At 42.6% G+C, this 22,692-nt stretch overlaps 2 protein-coding genes across 3 annotated transcripts in view; one reads left to right on the top strand and one right to left on the bottom strand.

The window, feature by feature from the left end:
• Positions 1–635: 635 nt before the first annotated feature.
• Positions 636–4,113, bottom strand: ren (renin). The gene is made up of 9 exons (XM_047040366.1): positions 3,896–4,113; positions 3,341–3,488; positions 3,069–3,192; positions 2,776–2,894; positions 2,399–2,595; positions 2,163–2,285; positions 1,708–1,852; positions 1,513–1,611; positions 636–1,367 (listed from the first exon to the last, which is right to left on the bottom strand). Exons 1-9 carry the CDS (start codon positions 3,970–3,972, stop codon positions 1,206–1,208), a joined length of 1,194 nt encoding a protein of 397 aa, XP_046896322.1. The 5' UTR covers positions 3,973–4,113; the 3' UTR covers positions 636–1,205.
• Positions 4,114–14,136: 10,023 nt separating this feature from the next.
• The window catches only part of LOC124480836 (membrane-associated guanylate kinase, WW and PDZ domain-containing protein 1-like), a 73,387-nt gene continuing 64,831 nt past the window's right edge, over positions 14,137–22,692 (top strand). For both annotated transcript variants that reach the window (XM_047040477.1, XM_047040476.1), the window contains exon 1: positions 14,137–14,863. In XM_047040477.1, coding sequence (XP_046896433.1) covers positions 14,566–14,863 — 298 coding nt within the window. In that variant the 5' untranslated portion in view covers positions 14,137–14,565. The remainder of the gene's footprint in view (positions 14,864–22,692) is intronic.

Raw genomic sequence — 22,692 nt, 5'->3', positions numbered from 1 at the left:
AATATAAGTTTCTTATCTGTTATTGAACTGAAATATGCAGTGTCACCCTGGGGCCGAGTTTCATACTGCCTGTCTCTACATCCTATGGCACATTTGAAAGACTCCTCTCAACCTCTGAAACTTATTTGAGCTTGACCTCTGTGGGTAGTTAGTTTGCTGAAAAATTTGATAACTCCATCCCTTTATTTTTTGAAGTGGACAAAGACTTTATTTGTATTTCCTAATGACCTCTTTGAGGTTTTTAAATAGTTTTAATGTGTTTTGATTATTTGCTTAAGAAGAGTGATGGTTCTTGCATTGTATGTTTCTTCATGTTGTATTTTCATGTTATAAAACTGCCATTCCTCTTCTTCCAGAAAATTCTGGTATGTACGTAGTGGTCTGAGACTAGACAGCCAAGAGGATGAGGGTTCAGAACTCACACTGTGAGCAGACGTCTTCATTTAGACAAAGCAGCAGGAAAGATTGTAAATCACTTCTATCTTTCCATCCCACAGTACAATATGTGATATGTTTCACGCAGTCCTTTGAACCCTGTATCAACAAATTGTGCAACTTGAAGCATTGCCAGAAGATGGAGGCATCAGTCCACTGAGGATCCCCAGCTCAAGGAAACATTAAGATTTACTACTGGCTTTGATTAGTAAATAAACAGAACCATATTTAAATGTTAGTTTTGCTTGTTCCTGTGAATGGATCATGAGTAGTTTGTTGGTCATATGAAACAGATTGATGTATATATTTTTTAACACAGAGTATTTACCTTTAGATGAAAATCATAAGAAACCAATGAAATCACATTGAACAAATGTTAGTCTTGTTTTGTACAATACCATACAGATATAGTTGCCTATTGGCATTATGTAATGATTGAAGAAAAAATCACCTTTTTGTCTTGTAATATTGTTTTTAGTTATTAGCATGCCCACAAAACAAGCAATTTGTCATTATCAAATAATTTCCAGTCAACTAAAACTAAAGATGAATGGTACTGTATGTGAGTGCAAGTAAAAATATTAAAAAGTGCAATTGTCACAAATTGGCAGCTCTTGTACTTAAAATAATGCAAACATGAAGAACAATAGACATTAGGATGGGGGGCAAGCCCCTGTGCCAAACAAAAGAGACTGCAAGAGAGAGATAATGGGGGTGGAAGTAGAGTTAGAGTAAGTAAGAGGGGAGATCCTATGCTCTTATAGCTGGTGTCAGACAGCATTGGCAAAGCCTATGCGGTCATTGTGGCGGTCAAACTCAGTGTAATAACGGGCGATGAAGTTGGCTCCCAGTATCCAGATGGGCCCAGTCGGGGGCGGAACATCCAAGCCCTTGAAGGTGACGGTGCAGATATCCTCTCCAAATGGGGATTGCTGACAACCAAAACCAGGAACACATCACACATCACATACATGCTACAGATCATAGGTTACTTACAGGCTGTAATAGTACAGAATGTAATAGGGTACAAGTGCAAATCATATAGCTAAATGGTTGAGTAATTCAGATGAAGCTCACCCATAAGATGTAGTCCTCTTGAGTGAGAGCATACTCATGGCCCCCAAGGTGAAAGGTTACACTGGGTAGGGACTTCACCAGGTCACAGTTCACTGTGAACTAGGAAGATGCAATCAGACTAGGTTAGTCTGTCCTGTACCACGAAGGACATACTGTGCATCACTAGTGCTACTGTGCTTGTGATATAATACACACCCCGCCCTCAGCCAGCTCAGTTGCTCCAATGGTCTTCATGAGGACAGACACAGAGGAGGCGGGGCCTGTGATGTAGGAGGAGCCAGTGTCAATCACTGTGGTGCACCCTTCTTTACAGAAGAGCATCTCCTCCCCCACTGACACACTGGATAAAATAGATGGAGAGAGAGACATTCACAGGTAAAGAGAGAGAGAGACGTACACAGGTAGAGAGAGAGACAGAGACATCCACAAGTACAGAGAGAGAGAGAGAGAGAGAGAGAGAGAGAGAGAGAGAGAGAGAGAGAGAGAGAGAGAGAGAGAGAGAGAGAGAGAGAGAGAGAGAGAGAGAGAGAGAGAGCATTACAAATACACTCTATTTGTCTGAAGTACACACTATTCAGATGTGTTTACACCCCTACACACCTATTATATCCTTCTAAATGAGGTAACATACTATTGTTGGCATAGCTCACCCTTTCATGGTGACTTCCCATTTGCCTGACTCAGTGGTGCCAAGGTAATGAAAAGATCCAGTATAGTAGTTAGGGTCTGTTCCTCCCAATACCAACTCTCCTCCTGGAGAATGCGAAGGGTCCCTGAAAACCATCAACCACTCTTTAAGACCAAGATGTTTAGATAAAAGGACTATAATAATGCAGCATTGACTGAATTTCCACAGTTAAAGAGGGTAATACGGTAGATGAAGCACCTGCTGTAGTAGACTGAGAAGACCTCCTCCTTAAGAATGTGCTGGGACATGATGCGGTCGAACACAGGTGTGATGCCATCAATGGCCACATTGGGGTAGCCCATGCCTAACACGCCGTCAAACTTGGCGAAGATGAAGGGGATGGCGGGTAGGGCAGTGGCCTCAGCAAACACCTGCACCACCGGGATGCCTCCTACCTACAGACAAATGCAGAGGAAAGGTCAGAGGCCCAGTCTGGAGCTGTGTCCTCAGATTGTGGATGTCAAGTGGTGTGCCCTAAACGTTTAGGACTTTTTAAAATCTTCGGTTTCAATTAGCTTGTACAAAGGTCTTTTTCGCAAACTTAGTTGATTGACAAACAGAAACGTGGGCCTCACCACAACAACATCCTCACTCAGAAACCCCCGGACGTTCCCAGAGGCGTACTGGATGGAGAAACCTGTCCCATTTCCAATGTGAGTCCGAGATTTAGAGGCATCGTACCTGTTGTGAGTAACTGAAAGTTCACAGATTTACGGTTTAGAAAATCATAAACAGTCCGAATCATTGAAATATCTTCTGGTATTTTATTTTATGGCCCAAAGAGATATTCAATTATCACTTTGTAATTTCGATGATGTTCCAATCAATGTGTTCCATGTGAGTGTCTGCGATGTGTGTGTGTACCCACAGCAGGCTGTATAAAGAGGAGAGCAGTTGTAGGACGGCACCCACAGGTTGGCCGACCCAGTGTCAAACACCACATTGAACATCTGGGCAGGAGAGCCAATGCTGATTTCCCCAAAGTACTGAGTCTGAGAGAAAGAATGAAGGACACATCTGGTCTCACTCCATGCACGTTTCAGATGCCTGCATTGTTATTTACCCAAAAGGAGAATACGGGTTTATAGTCACAGTAAGTCAGCAGAAGTATAATAACCACATAGATCATTCATCTCTTACATCCAGGTAGTTAGTGAGGGGCGTGGGAGCAGTGCCATTGCTTGGGTCATCTGTGCTCTTCAGGGCCTGCTCAGCAAACACCTGGGACGGTGACACGCCCATTTCTCTCAGGGTCTCTCTGATGGACAACATCTTCTTCAGTGTGACCCTGTGTGACAGAAGCCCATGGACAAGGGGGATGAAGGAGTGGAAGATGTTTTAGAGAGAAGGGATGGGGGTGGGGAAAAGGCATCATGCTTCCTTTATAGCAGTGTATTTATGACTAAACATTTTTTGCACAATCACTGGGCATCATGTAGCTTTCAAAAGAGAAAACAATATCCTGAACTTTAACAGTTCTAATCCATAACATTAAGGAGCTAAATGGTTTTCAGTACTCCACAGCATAATATTGCCTTTATCAGGAAAGAACAAAACAAATGTATTTGTCTACTCCCATTGCTGTAGATCTGTAGATTCTGCAGTAAATACAATTTAGTTTATCTTCAATTCTACAAAATGCGCCTATAAAAAATGCTCATGAAGCTTCAGAAGAAGGTATATACGGGCTCTTACCTTCGTAAGGCATGGCTTGTGGTCAGTGTTAGAACGAGTGCAATCACACACACACAGAAGTTAGTCTGCGCAGCCATGATGTCTGTAGAGAGAGTACTGGCCACGGGTAGAAACACAGCTTATCCCAGTCCAGTTGTTCTGCTCAGGTTATCCCTTCATTGGCCAGATGAGCTGTTTGTTTATCTGACCCCGTAAAAGCCTGACCGGTTTTTCTATCCCTCTATCTCTTTATCTTCTCTTTTTATACGATCCCTCCTTCTCTAAGCTCTGACCCACAGGCCTATGGCTCCAGCTCCAAGATTTCAGATCAAAGCATCGACCATAAACAACCAACCCCCAACCCCCTTCCCTGGTCACCCCTCCCCTGATTAACTGGTCCCACAGAGAGGTCAGAACTTTGACCCCCAGGGAAAACTGGAGACAGAAAGCAGGGACACAGTTCTTCCGTATGGAGATGTCTGGACAGACTTGGGGGATTGGACTGGCAATGAGGCTGGCATTTCATCTGGCTCTGGGTCTGGGGTTCTATCTGGAGCTTGGGTTTGATCTGCATACAGGTTTAGGTCTGGCTCTGGGTTTGGGTCTGGGGTTTGCTCTGGATCATACACCTTTGGTCTGAATCTTCTTCCCTCTTGCTAAGCAGGAGATGGAGCTGCAGCTAGACCTACTTCCCCTGTAGCCGCACCACTTTCCATTGTAGTGGTATTGATTCTCTGACACTATTTACATAAATCCACAGGGACAAAGACCACTTATGTCTCTAAATGATCCAAATCAATGACTTGGCTCAGAATGTCGCGGAATATAGGTCCATTTTCAGTGAATCCTGCCAGTTGTGGTGGGTGAGGTTTAGTGATGTTGTAGGCCTAACTAAGGGTTCCATCGGTCGCTTCCAGTGGACGCTTCCAGTTCAGTGGAGCTGAGCTCCCTCCAACTGAAAGGCTGGCCTATTCCCACAGAATCTCCTCTGTCAGGCTGGGGGTTGTATGTTAGCACTGTACTGACCACCCTGCCCACAAGACGATATGGCTGTCCACGTCAGGCAGGGATATGGACACCAATAGAAGGTCACAGGTCAGATATTCCCAGTGGACAGAGCTACCAGAAAACTGGTCAAGAACAGCGTACGGGTGCTTTAATGTAGCATCTGGCGGGAGCCACTACAGGGAGACTATTCTTTCTGAGAAATGCAAGAGCTCCCATGTTCACCTAAGGATGTCATAAAGACACATCTCAATGTGCATCAAGACAACTATGCCATTCCCTGAGGTGATGCAGGAGATGTTTCTGATGATAGTTGAAACAGTTCCACCATTTCAGGTTGGGAGATAGAAAAACCTCTATACCACACACCACAGGCAGTTTCTCCTCTTGCATCAGCCCAGTGTGCTCTATCAATCTTGTAGACACACGTTGGCAGCAGCTCCATGGCAGTGTCAAAAACATCTGACCTCTAACCTAAGCAGCAAGATTGATGCCCACAAGTCTCTTTCCCACACTGCCTGGCGGAACCCATGCGTCACTCAGGCATGGCCTCCCACCCCCTCTGATGAACACGGGCTCCACTGGTGGTCATGGGAAACCCCTTAGCAGTCCAACTCATACTCTTACATCACATACCTGCCACTCATTGATGTTATTAAAGTCTGCATCTTTTGATTTATACCATGTCAACATTACTTCACCTGTAAGAAAAGCTCATATTAAATGTTATTCCCATGTGACCAACAAAGTATTGAATTCACTGACAGAGAGCTAATGACAGAGAGATAATGAAAGTCAGCGACTCAATCAGACTAGGGCAAAATTTGCGGCAAACCAACATTTCTCCAAATCGATGAAACGTTTAATATAACATCCAACACAAAGCTTTATTTCCAGCTGATTACTTTTATATTGTTCTACTTTACACTTTGTGTTGTCTGCTTAAGATGACTTCTTCCATCATTCTCCTATCCATATAGCAGACATCTGCAAACGCACAGCTTGGATTCCACCAATTGGGACTGGAGCAGGAGTAGGAGGAGGAGAAAAGGCTGGAGTTCATTGTTGAAATAAGACCAAAGCAACCACTTCTCCTCATAGCCAGTTCACAGCTCGATTAGAAAACTGATGGGAGCCATTACAACTGTATGGTAACTGTAGGAACAGTTGTTAAACCGTCACACACCCTTTCTCTGATGCTGGCATTATTTATTTGTCAAACATTTGTAGTAATACAAATGTTAAACATACTTTCTATTGACTGCTTTTGAGATGTCACCAATCAATCAAGATAAGAAAGCTATTGCACAGTCAGAACTAATGCCTCAGTAAGCTGTAACTGTAAAAAAAAAAGTATACTTTCCATTAAACAATACAACCTAAAACACAAGAATAATTTGTTTGTGTGCATCATATTTAACCTTTTTATGTGTACTGGTTCCATCTAGAGGCAACATTATTATCTGTCATTTTCAATCTGCAATATACTTTTTCACCAGCCGAGGGAAGCGTTACCTTTGTAAAACAGGATTAATTTGTCAGAATACATCCAGACTTTTCAGATATTGAGTACTAAAGAATGTAAGGTTATGTATAACCTCTTATTGATCTTAATTCTACATTGTGAGCATAAAAGAGGGCATTAGGACCTATCATCAGCCATATTCATTTGGTGGGTTCATTAGTCACCCACCGCGGGAAGTGTGGATATCACTTGTGTGCTCTCCTCTGCAGGCTTTATATTTACATTTAGTAGACACTCTTATCCAGAGCGATTTGCAGTACGTACTGTGCAGCGTAGGGTGAAGTGCCTAGCCCAAGGACACAACGTAATTTGGCACGGCGGGGAATCGATCCGGCAACCTTCTGATTACTAGCGCGACTCCCTCAACGCGCAGCCATCTGACTCGTAGATGCTTTACTTGAATCTGAGGTAATAAAACTACATATTCACCTCTGAAGCATGACTGCTTTAGCAAAGGGAGCCTATGTGTGTATATCATTCTTCTCAATTAAAACTATTTAGCTATAAAGACTTAAAATAACCCTCCTTTGATCTTCTTTCCCTCTCCCTCTTTCTCCTCCCTCTCTCCAACCTCTCTCTGCGAACTCACAGCAAATCCATTGTGACAAACATGTGGGTTGAATGACTGTTTCCCTGATTAGTGCTTCCAGTCCTCATACACCTTTCAGTAACAATGTGCCATAGCAAGGCAGGGACTGACAGAGGACAAATCCATTTACAGAAAAAGAATCCATTTAAACACCTCAAGGCTGGGCTCTTCTCCTGCCACCACTGGACTGTTCTGTGTTACATTTACAAACAGGAACTTTATTTATAAACAGGTAAAGACTTCAAACCAAACTGTCTAAGCGGAAGCAACCATAGAGGAAAGACAATAAAAGGCATCTGTTGTCAGTAGTTACAATTGCTGTTGCTGCCTAAGTCAAAACATATCATTATGTCCTGGACTTAATGGCAGTCATGCAACCTTATTCTTCATTCAGGTTCAGTATTGAGCCCCAGAGCAGAGAGACAGGAGTGGGTGCAGGCGTCATCTGGTCCTGTGAAGAAGAGCCACCTCAGCACTGTGCTCAGGGAAAGGCTTTTGGAGAAGCTGAACAGGTGTTCTATTTCGGAGAGTACCTCCAGGAAACACACAAAGCTCCATGGCAACTAATCATGTTTTTTTCCACGTGTTAGCAACAAGAACAAGTCTGTTAGTCCACCTACTGTACTCAAAAACACATGAATTTTTTATGACCCAACTGCTGCTGTATGAAAGCAGTGCCGAGGAGTCCAAGGCCTTGTTAAACTTGTGGACAGGCTCATCTTGTGGACAGACAAACTGTTATTTCTCTGGTTCATATATATCTTGTTGACAAGGGACACCATTTTCTATATACAGTATCCAGTTCATCTGTGCCATGCATATTATCTGCACCCCCACTAAAGCTTGGTTCTACTTCAATACCTGTTTGTGTATGTGTGTGTCTATTCTCACCATTACAGTGCACTGCTGATAAAAAGAGACCCACAGCAGTGATTTAGGAGCCAAAGATTAAATAAGTGAATGAGCTAAACTCTTGTTCAAAGCTCTGTGAAGCCAATTGTTTAGAACTTCAAAGTTCTGCTAAAAGAGCAAGACTGACGGCTCTCTGGTGAATTCATTCCGTAGCATAAATAATCATCCAGCAACTAAACAGCAATAAAATCTGCAATAAAATCAGCAAGCTGAACCATTGGGACATTTCACCCTCCAACATATTGGGCAATGCAATGCAATCCTTTCAGTATCCCTCCTCTTCAGCTGTTATAGATTTTCATTGATATATCACTGTGATATATCTACGATTGTTCAGGCACGTCTAACCTGTAACATGAAGTCAAATGAACATTAATGAAACTGATGAGCAACAGATGCCTTTAAAGTGCTGACTTGGCATGTCACTACTTTGGTCACATGGTCGTATTGTGCACAGGATATCCTGGTGTAAAGAATGTACTATGTACCATGTCCTTTCATCCAGCAAACATCCGCTAGGCAGGGGCGATGGCTGTAATGACCTTTGCATGTAACCAAAGCTATTAAACTGACATAAAGCCTATGAAGTGTCACAGATTAACCATAGTTTGCTCTCCTCAGATTAAGTTAATCTGTATGCCTCTCAAAACACGAAACCACCTTGTTTTAGCAAAGTAATGCTGCTGTGTGATCACAATAAGTGTAAGGTAGTGAGGAAGCCCAAAGGGCTAAATGTTGTTATTTGACAATGAGGCCTGTCATTCAGACCCCCAGGGGGAGATTAAAACATGAATTGTAGGAGACAGGTTTATTACCATATTACCAGTGCACATTATCAAACATTAGCATACTTCATATCCTACCCAATGCTGGGTTGGTTTGACCTTTGATCCCAGATGAACTCAGGGGATGTCATGAAGAAGACTACCTCCACATGCAAGGTAGTCAACAGACCACAAACTCATACTGTAGGCACACACACACACACACACACACAATGAACACAAAACTCTTGAAAGGCATTTCTGCATCAGATCATCTTGCATCTCACAAGATAAGTACGCCTTCGAGATAGACGTACAGAACTGACACAACAAATGCTTATTTTTAATCAGCAGAAAGCTTAGCTTCTGTAGCTTTGTATGAGTAAGGGCCGTTTTGGACAACCAGTGGATAACAATGTAAGCTGTCAACCAATCAAACGTTCAACAGCAACATCAAGCATGGGTGGATGTTACAGGGTTCACATGAAAGCCTTTTAGCCCCAGTAGACATAGTGAAAAGATTTTGGGACATCTACCGGACCATCTTCTGACTCTTGAGAAGCTGGTAAACATTTAACCTCATGGAATGTGTGTGGTTGTGTGCGTGTGTTTCCAAAACATTTTAACAGACAAAATATAAATTGATCTTCATCATATAATTTATAATCAGAAGTAGCCATTTTGAACAAGCATGATAGTCTTGTTAAGACCACCTCTACACCCTGCTCAACTAATAGAATACCTTGGGTTCCTCCATCTAAGGTGAATGGAACCCCTAGTTTCTTGCAGTACTGCTGTGTTCTCTGTCCCTGAATAATTCAATCACACTCAGTATCTGCTCCTCTTGTATGTCACACGGTTGAGAACCAGTGAAGAGGAAGGCTGTATGCATGGGGACAGGCCTTGTTTTCTATGCCTGCAGCCAAGTGAGTGGTTTATGTAAGTAAGGGGATGGAGGGGGTGGGGTGGGGGCACCACAGTGCAATCTATACCTCTAGTCTTTCAACTGGTATCTCTGCCACTCTACTTTAGCTTACAATCACAATCAAACTTGACAAACAGCTGGCATGGAGATGTCTCTCAATAATTTGAATCATCTCTGACAAAATAGTTTTTTTGTGTGCAGTCTAAAACAAGTAAAACATGTTTTGTTCCTGAAGCATGCAATGCCGTCTTGGCATCTCTAAGTGTAAATATCTCTTTAGGCCTTCGTAAGGTTTTTTACAGAAGGTGTTTGGAACCCAGTCCCTATATGAGATGTGTAATAGGAGAATTCAGCTGCTAACTTTTGCATTATTGAACAGATACCAAACCTGCAGCCATCTGATTTCCCTCAGGTATACAGACACAGGCATATGTTCCTAATTATTTCACAACACATAACAGACAAATACAATTGCCTACATATCTTATTGCATACCAGTGTGTGTTCAGTCCATTACTGTTGCCTAATACACCTATATAATTTTAATGTTCTGCTTTTGTTACCATTTTGAAGGAAAAACAGCTACGATTAATTGAGATCATTAAGAAGCATTATACATCACAGCCTCCACATAAAGATTTGATGTTTCTTGACATTTTGTGCTATAAACTGAGAAGACGAAACGTGTTAAAACAGTGAGCAGAAGGAGACAATACATACAGCAACATGATTGTCTGCATGTCCCTGCCATTCTCTTCATGAATACAGCATTCTAGCTTTATGTAATACTACTAGGCATATCTATTTAGCTGAGTTTGTACATTGGAGTTCTACAATGATTATAATAATTGTTATTATAAAACTAATACAAATGCATTCATTTTACAGATTATGTTTTCCAAAGCAATGTACAAATAAAAGCTCCAACATCTTGATCTACAATCAAACGTTCTCACCACTAAATCAAACATATCCCCTCATCCCCCATTCCCTGCAGTACAATAAGATTATCATGTCTGATAGAAGCATCTGATCCATGAAGGAATTTTACCCACCTAGTATGGTTGTATTTGACATTTAAATTAAACACCGTGACCCAGTATTGTGCGGTCTGTCTCTAGTCACCTGGGACAGTTTGAAGACAAAAGGCTTGTATTCACCGGCCCTACAGATCAATGGTGCTGCTGGACTTCCTGGTTAATAATTCATTACTTGCCATTAATTGTGAATGCTGAGCATTCCAGAGGGTTGGACTCACGATTACTGTCACTCACAATACTGAAAGAAAAAAAAAACGTATACAACAATAAAAGCTTTATGGTCTTTGTGGTGCACTGGGCTTTTACCTTTTGATCGTATTCACAACAGTTCAAGCAGAAACCAATACAGTGGAGTAGGTTTCATTATACATGTCCCCCCTCCCACACACACACACTTTTTATTAAGAGCAATTATGTTTAACAGCAGCAAGTCCAAGTTGCACATGCACACAATATACTATGTTTTCTTTATGTATCACTCCTAGTTGTGTAATCTGGTTTTATGTAAATATAAAAAGTATTGGTACACCGAACTGAAGTAGGTAACCACTCGCACAATTAATAATGAATTGTAGAAGTGATGTGAAGAAAATTTCACTTCTCAAAGCCAAAGACTATTACATATTATATAAGCTGTGAACTGCTGAATATCTACTAAGAACAGGCAAAGTACAATACAGTCATTGTAAACTGCTGTATGTTGCTATGGAGATCTTTCACAGTGTTTCCATCCACTAAGAACATTTCACTCAAAACATGGAATTACTGTTGGCAGCAGTGCAATAAGACCATGATCTGTCAGTGTGAACCAGTGGACCAGGCCCTGTGCTGAGACAGACTCAGTCTGCAGTGCATATCCTCAGTTAAGGAGACAGTAGGACAGCACTGAGTGGAAAACAGCAGTTCACCGCCCAGCAGTCACAGCTCATCACTGGCCTAGATGTGGCTGATGTGAAGTGGCCAGCAGCAATTAGCGCTCACCTCTGACCCTCTCAGAATGTCATGTAGCATGTGACTGGCACTCTGCAGCAGAAGGAGGAGATGATGGACTAGAGCTGAAGCCTTTTCTCTGGACATGTACTGTACATTACAGTAGTTAGTGATAAATATTGAGGTAGAGCATTAAGATGCTCACCCCTGATAAATTTCATAGGTAAAAGACTGCATCACACAGAGAAAAACGGTGTAGATAGACTCATTCCAAGCCCTTAGGGATGGTCACTGGTCATAAAGCAGACATAATTTCATGCAGAAGAGATTCAAGCAAGGTGGTGCTATCCAGGCTACTCTTATTCACAGTGGTGGTGACTAAAGACCTTTGGATAGGAGAGAGCTTTTCTCAGCTTCCCACCTGATTTCTGCTCAACACTGGGACAAAGCATTACAGCATGCCAAATTGGACATCATAACTGTAAACATTCCATTGATGAAAACTGTTTGAATGGAGTTCAGACTGCTGAGGATATACAAGTAATCACCATGGTTTACTAAAACGTGTGTAGCAACACACAACTGGTATTTTTATTTTTGTATCATATAATGTAGTGATATACAAACTTTGATTAACAAAACAAGGACAAGGGTGATGTATTTCAAATCAACTGATTTATTAAATGCTATAATTTGGCTATGTTTAGTTTAGAGACATTTCAAGTTTAGAGAACTTCATACACTTTTGAAGTTCGTAGATTTCACTAAATATAACTCAAAGCAGCAGGAATTACGGTGGCCCTGAAGTGCAAATGACACCCCCTAATATGAGTACATCCCCCAAATGAAAATACTCCCCCCCAATACGAGTCAACTCCCCCCAAATCGGATGACTTGTTCACCTCCCCCCAAAAATGAAAATACTCCCCCCCAATACGAGTCAACTCCCCCCAAATCGGATGACTTGTTCACCTCCCCCCAATACAAAAACACGCCCCCCCCCAATACGAGTCAACTCCCCCCAAATCGGATGACTTGTTCACCTCCCCCCAATACAAAAACGCGCTCCTCCAAATGGAAAACAACATTACATTAACTCAAAAACACATTACATTAACTCTGAACGGAAAGGGTAGGTACTACACTTTAGCGCTGATTGGATGCAGTAGGCTAACTAACAAGAAATAAGAAATTGATCGACATAAGTACAAAATGCAATAGCCTGGCAGAGTTACGTGCACCAGAACATTTGTTTGGCTATCGAAGAATGTAGCAAATAGTAGGCTTCTTAGGCATTTCGCATTACTTACACTTAGGCATTACTTAAGTATTTCGAGTTAAATTTAAAAATCGATAGCCAAACAACTATCCTGGTCCACGTTATTCTGTCATTGTGGCATTTCATTCTTCTGTAGTGGACTATTAGTTTTTTCTTCTGAAAAGTCCTGATTCCTTCAACTGCGTTTTTAGCGTGCGCATAGGCTACTTATAGCCTATTGTGAAACGTCAACAGCAGATCTAAGATTATTTCATAGGAATGACCCTGATTAAAATAAAGAGTAGTGTAATGACTCTGAATTGTAAACATTAATGTTTCTCTTTCCTTCAAATCAAAACGATTAATTTCATGATAATGACAGAGTTACGTGGACTAGTTGTTTGGCTATCGATGTTTACGTTTAACAATGCAATTTATGCTTTTGCATACGCTACATGCTTCGATACCCAAATAAATGTCCTGGTGCACGTAACTCTGCCAGGCTATTGCATGTTGTACTTCTGTCAATCAATTTCTTATTTCTTGTCAGTTAGCCTACTGCATCCAATCAGCGCTAAAGTGTAGTACCTACCCTTTCCGTTCAGAGTTAATGTAATGTGTTTTTGAGTTAATGTAATGTCGTTTTCAATTTGGGGGAGCGCGTTTTTGTATTGGGGGGAGGTGAACAAGTCATCCGATTTGGGGGGAGTTGACTCGTATTGGGGGGGAGCGCGTTTTTGTATTGGGGGGAGGTGAACAAGTCATCCGATTTGGGGGGAGTTGACTCGTATTGGGGGGGAGTATTTTCATTTTTGGGGGGAGGTGAACAAGTCATCCGATTTGGGGGGAGTTGACTCGTATTGGGGGGGAGTATTTTCATTTGGGGGATGTACTCATATTAGGGGGTGTCATTTGCACTTCAGGGCCACCGTAAGGAATAGGTCACTTAAAAAAATACATGAGGTAGAACTTTGCAGGCAGTCATTCGGATGATTCCTACCTTTCGTGCTCTTACGGGGCATTAAACTTGTGTGTATGAAACTGTGTGGAAGCCTAATAGCAGCGTCCCCAAGGCATCGTGACATTATTTATGAATAACAAGTAAAAGTCCTAAAGGGGATTACAACCAAAGAGCGCTGTAATCCGGGTTTCCAGGGGGAAATGCGTGTGTCCATGTGTAGAACGCAGAGCATTAGGACCCTGTAATAGGTAGGCTATAGCTAGGATTTCCCCTCGGCGCTCTGGAGAGCGGCAGACACGCATGCGTTTCTTTTACTATCAGTAGATCCTGACCATTGGATCAAATAGGATGAACTGTCGCGTTACCTGCTTAAAGGCGCCGCAGACTCTGTGAACCGCTTCAGCCTACTTCACGCCGGACAGGTAAAGGACGAATAATGCAAAGTTTGATGGATATAATGCATAATACATATGCCCTGTGGTTTGAGTACAACGGGAAAATATTGGATTAAGATAGTTTCCAGGGGGAACAGAGAGCGTGCATTATATTAAAGAAGATGAGGAGAAAACAACAACAACATCTGAGACTTCCCGACGGGATGTTTGCAGTTGCGACAAATGAACATTATGCCTTGGTTTAATAACAACTCAAGTAGTCCGATCTGACTTTACATTTGTGCGACCTAAAGTTTGCTCTATTATGGGAGAAACTGTGTGTTATGCTTCACCTGGTTTTTGAATCATCCGGTGGGACTAACATTTTTCGGTTGGATCCTAATAACCATGTCAAAAGTAATTCAGAAGAAAAACCACTGGATCACCAAAGTTCACGAGTTTGCGGTGAGCCAGGACGCTTGTGAGCAGCTGAATTTGGAGCTGTTTGGTGGAGCAGAAAACGGAGAGTTTCCGTACATCGGAAAAGTCAAAGAGGATGTGGTGGTTTATAAAAACGGCCAGTTGTCCGAGGGAGAATTATTGCTGGAAGTTGAGGGTCTGCCGGTGTCTGGGCTGCCCCTGTATGACATTATGACTGTAATAAGGAGTTGCAAGGGTCCAATAAGGTTGAAATCTGTCAGACAAGGTAGGTGGTGGTTTGAATGAAATTTTATCCACGACAGAATTTTGCTGTAAAACTCTCTCTCTCTCTCTCTCTCTCTCTCTCTCTCTCTCTCTCTCTCTCTCTCTCTCTCTCTCTCTCTCTCTCTCTCTCACTCACTCATTCATGCACTCACCCACTCACTCACTCTGAAAGTAGAAAGCCCAGAGGAGATTCCTTTATTGCTGACACGTGATGTACCACAATAACCATGGGGACAACAAAACAGTCATCCTCATAAAGTAGGGCAGAGGAATGTGACACTCACCGGTCATCTTGTTTTCAGCATGGAATAACGGCTTGACATGAAGCTGCTCTGACAGTCATCCTGACTGGTCTCAAGCAGGCAAGGGTAGCTAAAGACATGGGTGAGAGATTCAATCCCTCACTGACCTCTGATGAGTCAAATCAGCCACTACAAGGAACACACTAGTTTGAGTGCCATTACATTTTTTGTGGTTTTGAACCTTTACTGCGGTCTTTGAAACGTAATCTCTGTAAATATTACATTTTTCACTGTAAATATTCATAGTGTTTACTGTTGGCTGACGGAGTTGTGAAAGAAAGACTGTGTTAGTGCATAGCGTGTTGTAGACAGATGCACTGCTTATTGAGAAAGACACACTACTCCCAGGCACTTGGGGGTTATTTCTAGAATCACTTTCTGGGACGTAGATGAGCCTGCCCCACTGTCCACGGTCTACTGCGCATCTGTTAGTGAGCGGGGAACAAACCAGGGCCATTTTATAAATGGAATTCATTTTATTTTTGACATTTCACTGTTACTTGCATGCAATCAAGCTATCGTTATGTGTGCCAACCAAGTCAGGATGTTGTGTGGCCTTTTGTTTTTGTCTTAGTCCAGAGAGGAGCCTGTGGCAGGAATCCAGACTCCGACTCAGCTGGTGTATGCAGTCAGAGCAAGCATATGTGTCTCACCCTAAATACCAGAAGCTACATTTTAGCTGTCATCAGTCGGTCATGCTGATTTAAACATACCCACACACACACACCCACACACACACCCACAAACACGCACGCACACACTAAGACACACACACACTAAGACACACGCACACACACACACACACACACACACACACACACACACACACAAGTGCAGTTTAGGCCTAATTTGATTCAGCCAACAGTTTCACTCTGGGAAAATCATTAACTCTGTTACATAACAGTGCCTCTCTGATGCACTGTTTGTGCCTTTGTGCTTCCACAGGAAAGAACTTGGGCCTGTCAAGGTCTTAACCCCGATCACACTGGGAGAAAGACTGGCTCACCTTGCCCTGTGTTTGTAGAGCAGGTGTGAGGTACAACAGCAAAGAATATGTAGAGCTGAAAGACACAAAATGATTGTTTACGTAATCTAATGTCAATGTCAAAATGTAATGCCTTTCAATTTATGCTCCTAAACATAGTGTTTCCTCAGAACATTAAATTATCAAAGAGGATGATGGAGTAAACATAGCAAATATGAGGAAGATCAGGAGCCTTCTCACCATGGCTACAGCCAATGAGTCTCTCATGAGTCAGCAGGGCTCCCTTGACTCTAATTAAAAGGTGCAGCTTATTCCCTGTCAACCTTAACCAGGTAGCACAAGACCTTCATTGTTTCTGTAACCTAGAGGGTTCCCATGCACAACCAGCAGGGCAGGTGCTGAAGGGGCTAGCACTCTTTGTTCTCAGACCCAGACTGGGTCACCGTCTGTGGGGTAAGATCTCATCTCTCTCCCCAGGTGGTTGTGGATCCTCTTACATCATTCTGGTTACCTGGGCAGAATTCAAACTTGATCAGTGTGGACTGGTTTATCGTGTCATTCTTGTGCAATACAAGGGTAAACAGCCTAAATAATGCAGTGCTGTATTCATGCTGAAATCCTTTTCAGAAAATGGAAACATTCCTCTGTATTGTTTGCACAAAGATGCACACAAAGATTGCACAAAAATGTACACAATGAGATTACACAAAGATTCCTGTAGTATTGAATCAGTTACAGCACTGTGTATTATTTATGTGAAGCAGCATGGAAACTGAAAGGCCAGGGAGATTGTACCAATTGAGTTGTTATTCAGAAACATCACTCCCATAATGATAATATATTACCAGGTTAACAGTCTTAACAATATCTGTTTACACAGAAAGTAGCCCTCTCATAATCTGGAGTTCACCATGTTTTACACAGATGCGATAGTTCCTTTACGTAAACAGACTGCACTATAGTTAGTGGTTTACAGTAATAAGACCCAGTACTAGCAGGTGTTAAATATTTTATATATACTTGTTCTCTATTTTTCCCTTTTCCCCTTGTGTGGCCTATGGGAGCTCAGTTTTAAGAGGTTTATGATATGTTACAACCTTGCAGTTGAGGGTAGGGTAAAGTACAGTGCAACAGTGACTAACTGGTCTGTGCAGACATCCAGCAATTGAAACTAGATTGAAAGACTTTGACCTGTTTCTACGGTGCTTATCTCCCACCTGCCTGTCAGTCAGATTGGAGCTAAATCAACTGTAAATCTAAATTAAATCTAATATTCTGTAATATAGACTTGTCTTAGTAAATCAATATTATGCTTTTGATGCCAAATATTACGATAAACTTTGCCCATACTAAAATGTGTTTCTCGTACGATAAAGTCTGTGTTGCATGAAGTTCCTTACAATATGACGTAATACAACATTTGCCAAAATATTGATTTTTAGGTGTTGACATTGTTTCCACCTGCAGTAGCCCCAGCCAACAGCTCAATTTGTTTGTAGAAGGGTTCGTTTTTCCACAGGGAACTTCCCACAGTAGGTCTTGTTTACCTCTCCCACTTTTAACTGAGCTGACGGGCCTACCTCCCCCCCTCTCCCTCCCCTGAGCCCTGGGGTTGACAGTGACCTGGACACGCCCCGGGTGGCTAACCTTTCATCAGCCAGGTGTCCTTCCTCCCCCAGCCAGGCGTGACCAGGCCTGGCTGTCAGGGGGGCCTGGTTCTCCAGCCTGAGCCCCTGCCTGATCCCTCCTCCTCAGACAGCTAGGGGGGATCAGGACTGCCTGCTAGGGAGGGGGACACATGCCAGACATTCCTGTGGAGCAGGGCTGGGAGACTCCTCCCTGCCCTCCATGGACTCGTCTCAGCATCCCCTGTTCCCCGAAAACCTCTTGCCCAAAGCTGCTGCTGTGTGAAATGCTGTTCTAGTCACCATATCTAATAAAAATGCAATATATCAACTGTATGCATACATTGGTTTTATATATCACATTCATCTCAATGCAGTCTAATACCGTAATACCACCACTACAATTGGAAACAATTACAGCTTTTTCTAGAAAACCACACACAAGGCTGTGGCCTCACTCAAAGTAGGAAGTTTTCAAAACAAAAACATGTCTCATATATGGCATTTCCTTCATCACACATATATGCATGGATAGACGGGCTTTCCAACCCAATATCCTTGCCATGATATCCCAGTCTGGGAATGCATGTGAAGTCCTACTCATATTTGCTTAACTATGAAGACGTCACTTTTGATTAAAGAGAACCTATGACTATGTCCATGAGAGGCTAGTCAGAGGTCTGGGCCAAGAGACCCAGAGCTGTCCGCTTCTCCTCCTGCTCTGCATAGTCCCAGCCCGGCAGGCCTCTCACATGTCTTTCATCTTCAGCCTACATAAGCCCATTTCTGTCTGCAAGGCTAACAAAGGAACTCCACACAGAGAAAACTGACCGTCTGTCTGAGACTCTGAGTGTAGGAGGTCGGATACCTTTTCAAAGGTAGAGCCTTATCCTCTTGTGGTTTTGTTGTGGTTTTGTTGTGGTTTTCAATGCTGCAATCAAACAGGTTATTTCAGATGCAGATAGTGTTTGGTATAGTTTATTGGACTATACTATAGGGCGTCGTGTGTACTGCGTTATGTGGGCACTGTACAACATATACAGTATGTGCTACTGTATGGTTGCTCTGTGTGTGTATGTCTGTGTGTGTAATGTGAGACTTTCTTTTTTGGCCTTGAGGCAACAGGCAGATTTCATAACGTTGCTTTGAATAGTTGCAAAGGGATAGAGTACCGTTAGGGAGGAAGGGGGGGGGGGGCAGTCCCACTAGACAGGAGCACCTTGTGTTTTTTAAGAAGCTCACACAATGGACAGTGATTGTGCCTCAGGTCCTGGAACATGCCTAGTTGTGGACCATATTGGGCTATGAGTCTGCAGCTGCATTTATGAATAATGTTTATTACATATAAGCCAAGACCTTTTTGGCATTCATATCTTTGACTGTGCCGGCTAAAGAATCAAACTTTTTTTTAATGAAATATGAGCATTAAACAACTGCTATTATAAGAGGTTTGAAGAGGTTTGTTTTTGTTTTTTTGACCATTTTAAATGAGCCTTCCACAGAGCTCAAGGTGGGGACTGTCATTTCTCTCCATATTCAGCTGCAGTGTTGTCCTCTCAGTGGGCTTGTGTCTGGGAGATGGATGGAGAAAAGTGTTGTCAGTAGAGTAGAAACAGGTGTTACCCCACAGGGAGCAAGCCAAACCTGTCTGGCCTTGTCTGCACACATAAACATAAACAACACAGACACACACACACACACACATACACAGAAACACTTGAGATGAGGTGAGTAATAGACTGGTCTTGTTTTGAAATAACAGATGCTTTAATGATTGCATAGCTTGCCCAAACATTTTGCTAAATGCATCTTTTACTAAGGCTATGATACATAAAGCACAGGAGGGCATGCTGTATTTGAATTCTAGTAGTATTCACTATCTATTCGAACAGCGCACATTGCTGTGGAAGAGGTTAAAACCTTTAAATGACTTCACCCACAGAAGAATGCTCACAGAGATAGTGAAGAGATAGTGAAGAGAAGAGGGCTCCATGCCTTCACAGTTGAAATACGGTGGAGGCCATTCTCATTTCATTATCCTTAAGGCACACAAAGCCTAGCAATTGTAGCTCTCAGGGACAGCACAGTGGGCCCGTCTCATATACTGCTGAACACATAGTTAGCACACATCATGTTTCACCTCCAGCAGACTCTCAGCAGTGGACTGTTGGTGTATGGGAGCTGGCCAGCATCTGTTGCAGCTGACGTCATCCCACACTCTGGTTGCCCTCTGATCAAAACACTCTCTACTCTCCATGAACTACCTTAACTCACGTCCCCCACACCACACCTTCAGTATGTCAGCTGTGCTTTCCTATATAAGATATTGTAGTGAAATACAGCCTACTAAGAGTATTTTCATGATTATTTTAAAGTTTTTTTCCCCTCCATCTGTAGTGTGATGTGATTATTAATGTAGGTGTGGGTGATGTGTCTGTTAACTGGAGTACAGACTCCATATGGTACAACTGTGCCAAGTCTGTATGTGTTTTTTCTTTTGGTTCAAACAGCAAAGCAATATCCATACAACCTGTATGCAGCCCGTTGGCGTGTAAGGATTCATCAGAATGGATTGTGCTGTACACGAAGCTTAGGCCTCAGTCCTCTGAGGGTGGGATGATGTCACCAGTGTTGCGGTAGTTTAGTATGTAATAACTGATTTGATGGCATTGGTCTGTGTACTGTCTTTATTCCCACTCAGCCTACTGAAGGTCTGGGAGGCTATCGGACAGCTACATCCATTCTCTTAAACTTCCCTCTCTCTTTCTGTAAGCTGATTTGAGTGTATATTTTCATGTCAAACAGAGAATTAAGGGAGATTCAGGGGGAGGATACAGTTCCTCATTATGTATTCTTCTGTTGAATCGTGAGAGTAAGATGTAATAGGGTCATGCATTGCAGAGCCTATTTGAAAAGTCGAAACTTTCTTTTCACTAAACCTGTATGAGAGAGCTAGAAAAAAGACTGATATAGTCCACATCCTGTGTTTTGGTTGTCCAGGATAGTCTTCCCTCTCTTGCTGTGCCTTTCTGCGTCCCAGAACCCCAGACCTGAGCTTTTTAGGCAGCAGGGAATGTTCTGGTCATATAATTCTGTTGTGAGAAACTCTCATGTGACAGGGAGCAATTGAGTGTTTATCTCCTTTCTCCTCATACTCTATTTAAAAAAAGGCAGACAGACTCACAATCATTTCTCTACCCTGCCCACAGGGATAGCCAGAAAACATGTTTATGAGCAATCCTGATGATTTGACGCAGGTGTTCTATGAAGAGAAAGCTGTTCTTGGACCCAGACACACACACACACACACTCCCTTCCTATATGAAGACCATCAATTGACATTTAAACTCTGCTGCTCATAAATTTACACATCTGGAAAGGATTAGAGACCATTACAGGGTTTACACACATAAATCACAGTTCTGCTCTTTTAGTTTTGTTGTGGTTTTCGATGCTGCAATCAAACAGGTTATTTCAGATGCAGATAGTGTTTGATGTTAAACTTTATTTGATTGTGCCACTCTTTCTCTATCATCAAGCATGGTGTGTCTGCCGGAAACAGAACTACTTATAGTCTAGGGTATCTTAAGTGATAGCTAGCACTACTGAGTGCCTTTTTTTAAAGAGTACTTTTATGACACAATCAGCTTTGTTGTGTGTCAGCCCATGTCCTGTCTTTACTTCCCAGAAGGATGACTAATCTACATATCTTTTTTTTCTCATCCTCACTCTATGCCTCACTCTTTCACAGATCATCTATCATGACATTAAGGTTACTCTAACATAATCCACATAAAAAGGTTCCTATCTATAAGGATCATTATACAGATGTTCTCAATACTGGGATATTGTGCTCTCTTGTGTTCACCATGGCCATTACTATGCATGAGCCTACAGCTAGTGTATCGGATGGGTCTCTGTATTGTGGACTGCAGGGTGAAGTGCTGCTAGACAATATTAATGAAGGAGTTCCACAAAGGATTGAATGTTGCCGCAGACAGATGGGACCAGCCCTGATAACCTTCCCTCCCTCTCATAGATCTTGATCTGTTATCTGTGGCCAACGAGAACTTGTGCACTCTCACCACCAGTATTACAGATGTACACTATAGGAATATACAGATGAGCTTTGCATGCTTGTTGTATGTCCCCTGAAGTTAGAGAGTTTTGGGTTCCAGTGCTTCCTGACAGGACTTATTTCCAGAGGGCCTGTTTCCAGTGTGACCAGGCATTTGATCGACTATGCTCTGCATGGTCCCAGCCAGGCATGCCTCTCACATGTCTTTCATCTTCAGCCTACATAAGCCCATTTCTGTCTGCAAGGCTAACAAAGAAACTCCACACAGAGAAAACTGACCGTCTGTCTGAGACTCTGAGGGTAGGAGGTCGGATACCTTTTAAAGGGATAGTTTATTAGTGCTCCCTGACAGGACCTGTTTCCACAAGGTCTGCTGCCAGTGTGACCAGGCATTTGATCGACTAGTGTCAGGTGAGACGACCCACCATGACGTTCCCAGGGTCTTGATCTGTTCATGATGTTACTGCACCTTGAAACACACAGAACAAATTTGAACCCATATCTTCAAACAGATGGGATGTAAGTAACAAGTAAATAGGGCTAAATCTTCAGGTTCCCCCAGCCTCATGCAATGTACTTGAATATGTTTGTTTGGATAACAGTGTGTTTTTAGTGTTTGTCTGATTGTCTGAATGTGAGTGTGTGTGTGTGTGTATTTGTTTGTGTTCTCATGGTGTGTGTGTTTTTGTGTTATAGCTTGAAGTTGTGCATGTTCTATCTGCCCCCCCCCCCCTCCAGTCATATATCTGTCAGCTGTGGCAGCTGGGAGGAGTGCTTATCTAAATCAAAGCAGAAAGGTAGAGTGGGGCTCCGCTGTGTGTGAGAGGGGGGTCTGATATT

This window comes from Hypomesus transpacificus, chromosome 18, assembly GCF_021917145.1.
Source record: "Hypomesus transpacificus isolate Combined female chromosome 18, fHypTra1, whole genome shotgun sequence".
Classification (NCBI taxonomy): Eukaryota; Metazoa; Chordata; class Actinopteri; order Osmeriformes; family Osmeridae; genus Hypomesus; species Hypomesus transpacificus.
Note: the sequence above shows the minus strand (reverse complement) of the source record. Positions and strands in the feature narration are given on the sequence as shown.

What these genes read in the sequence shown, in the direction of transcription:
- ren (XM_047040366.1), bottom strand. Translation starts at nt 3,972, where the DNA reads ATGGCTGCGCAGACTAACTTCTGTGTGTGTGTGATTGCACTCGTTCTA. An exon ending in TTCTCAGTCTACTACAGCAG is followed by an intron (nt 2,286 to 2,398) that starts GTGCTTCATCTA and finishes GATGGTTTTCAG; the next exon opens with GGACCCTTCGCATTCTCCAG. An exon ending in AAGAGGACTACATCTTATGG is followed by an intron (nt 1,368 to 1,512) that starts GTGAGCTTCATC and finishes TTTGGTTGTCAG; the next exon opens with CAATCCCCATTTGGAGAGGA.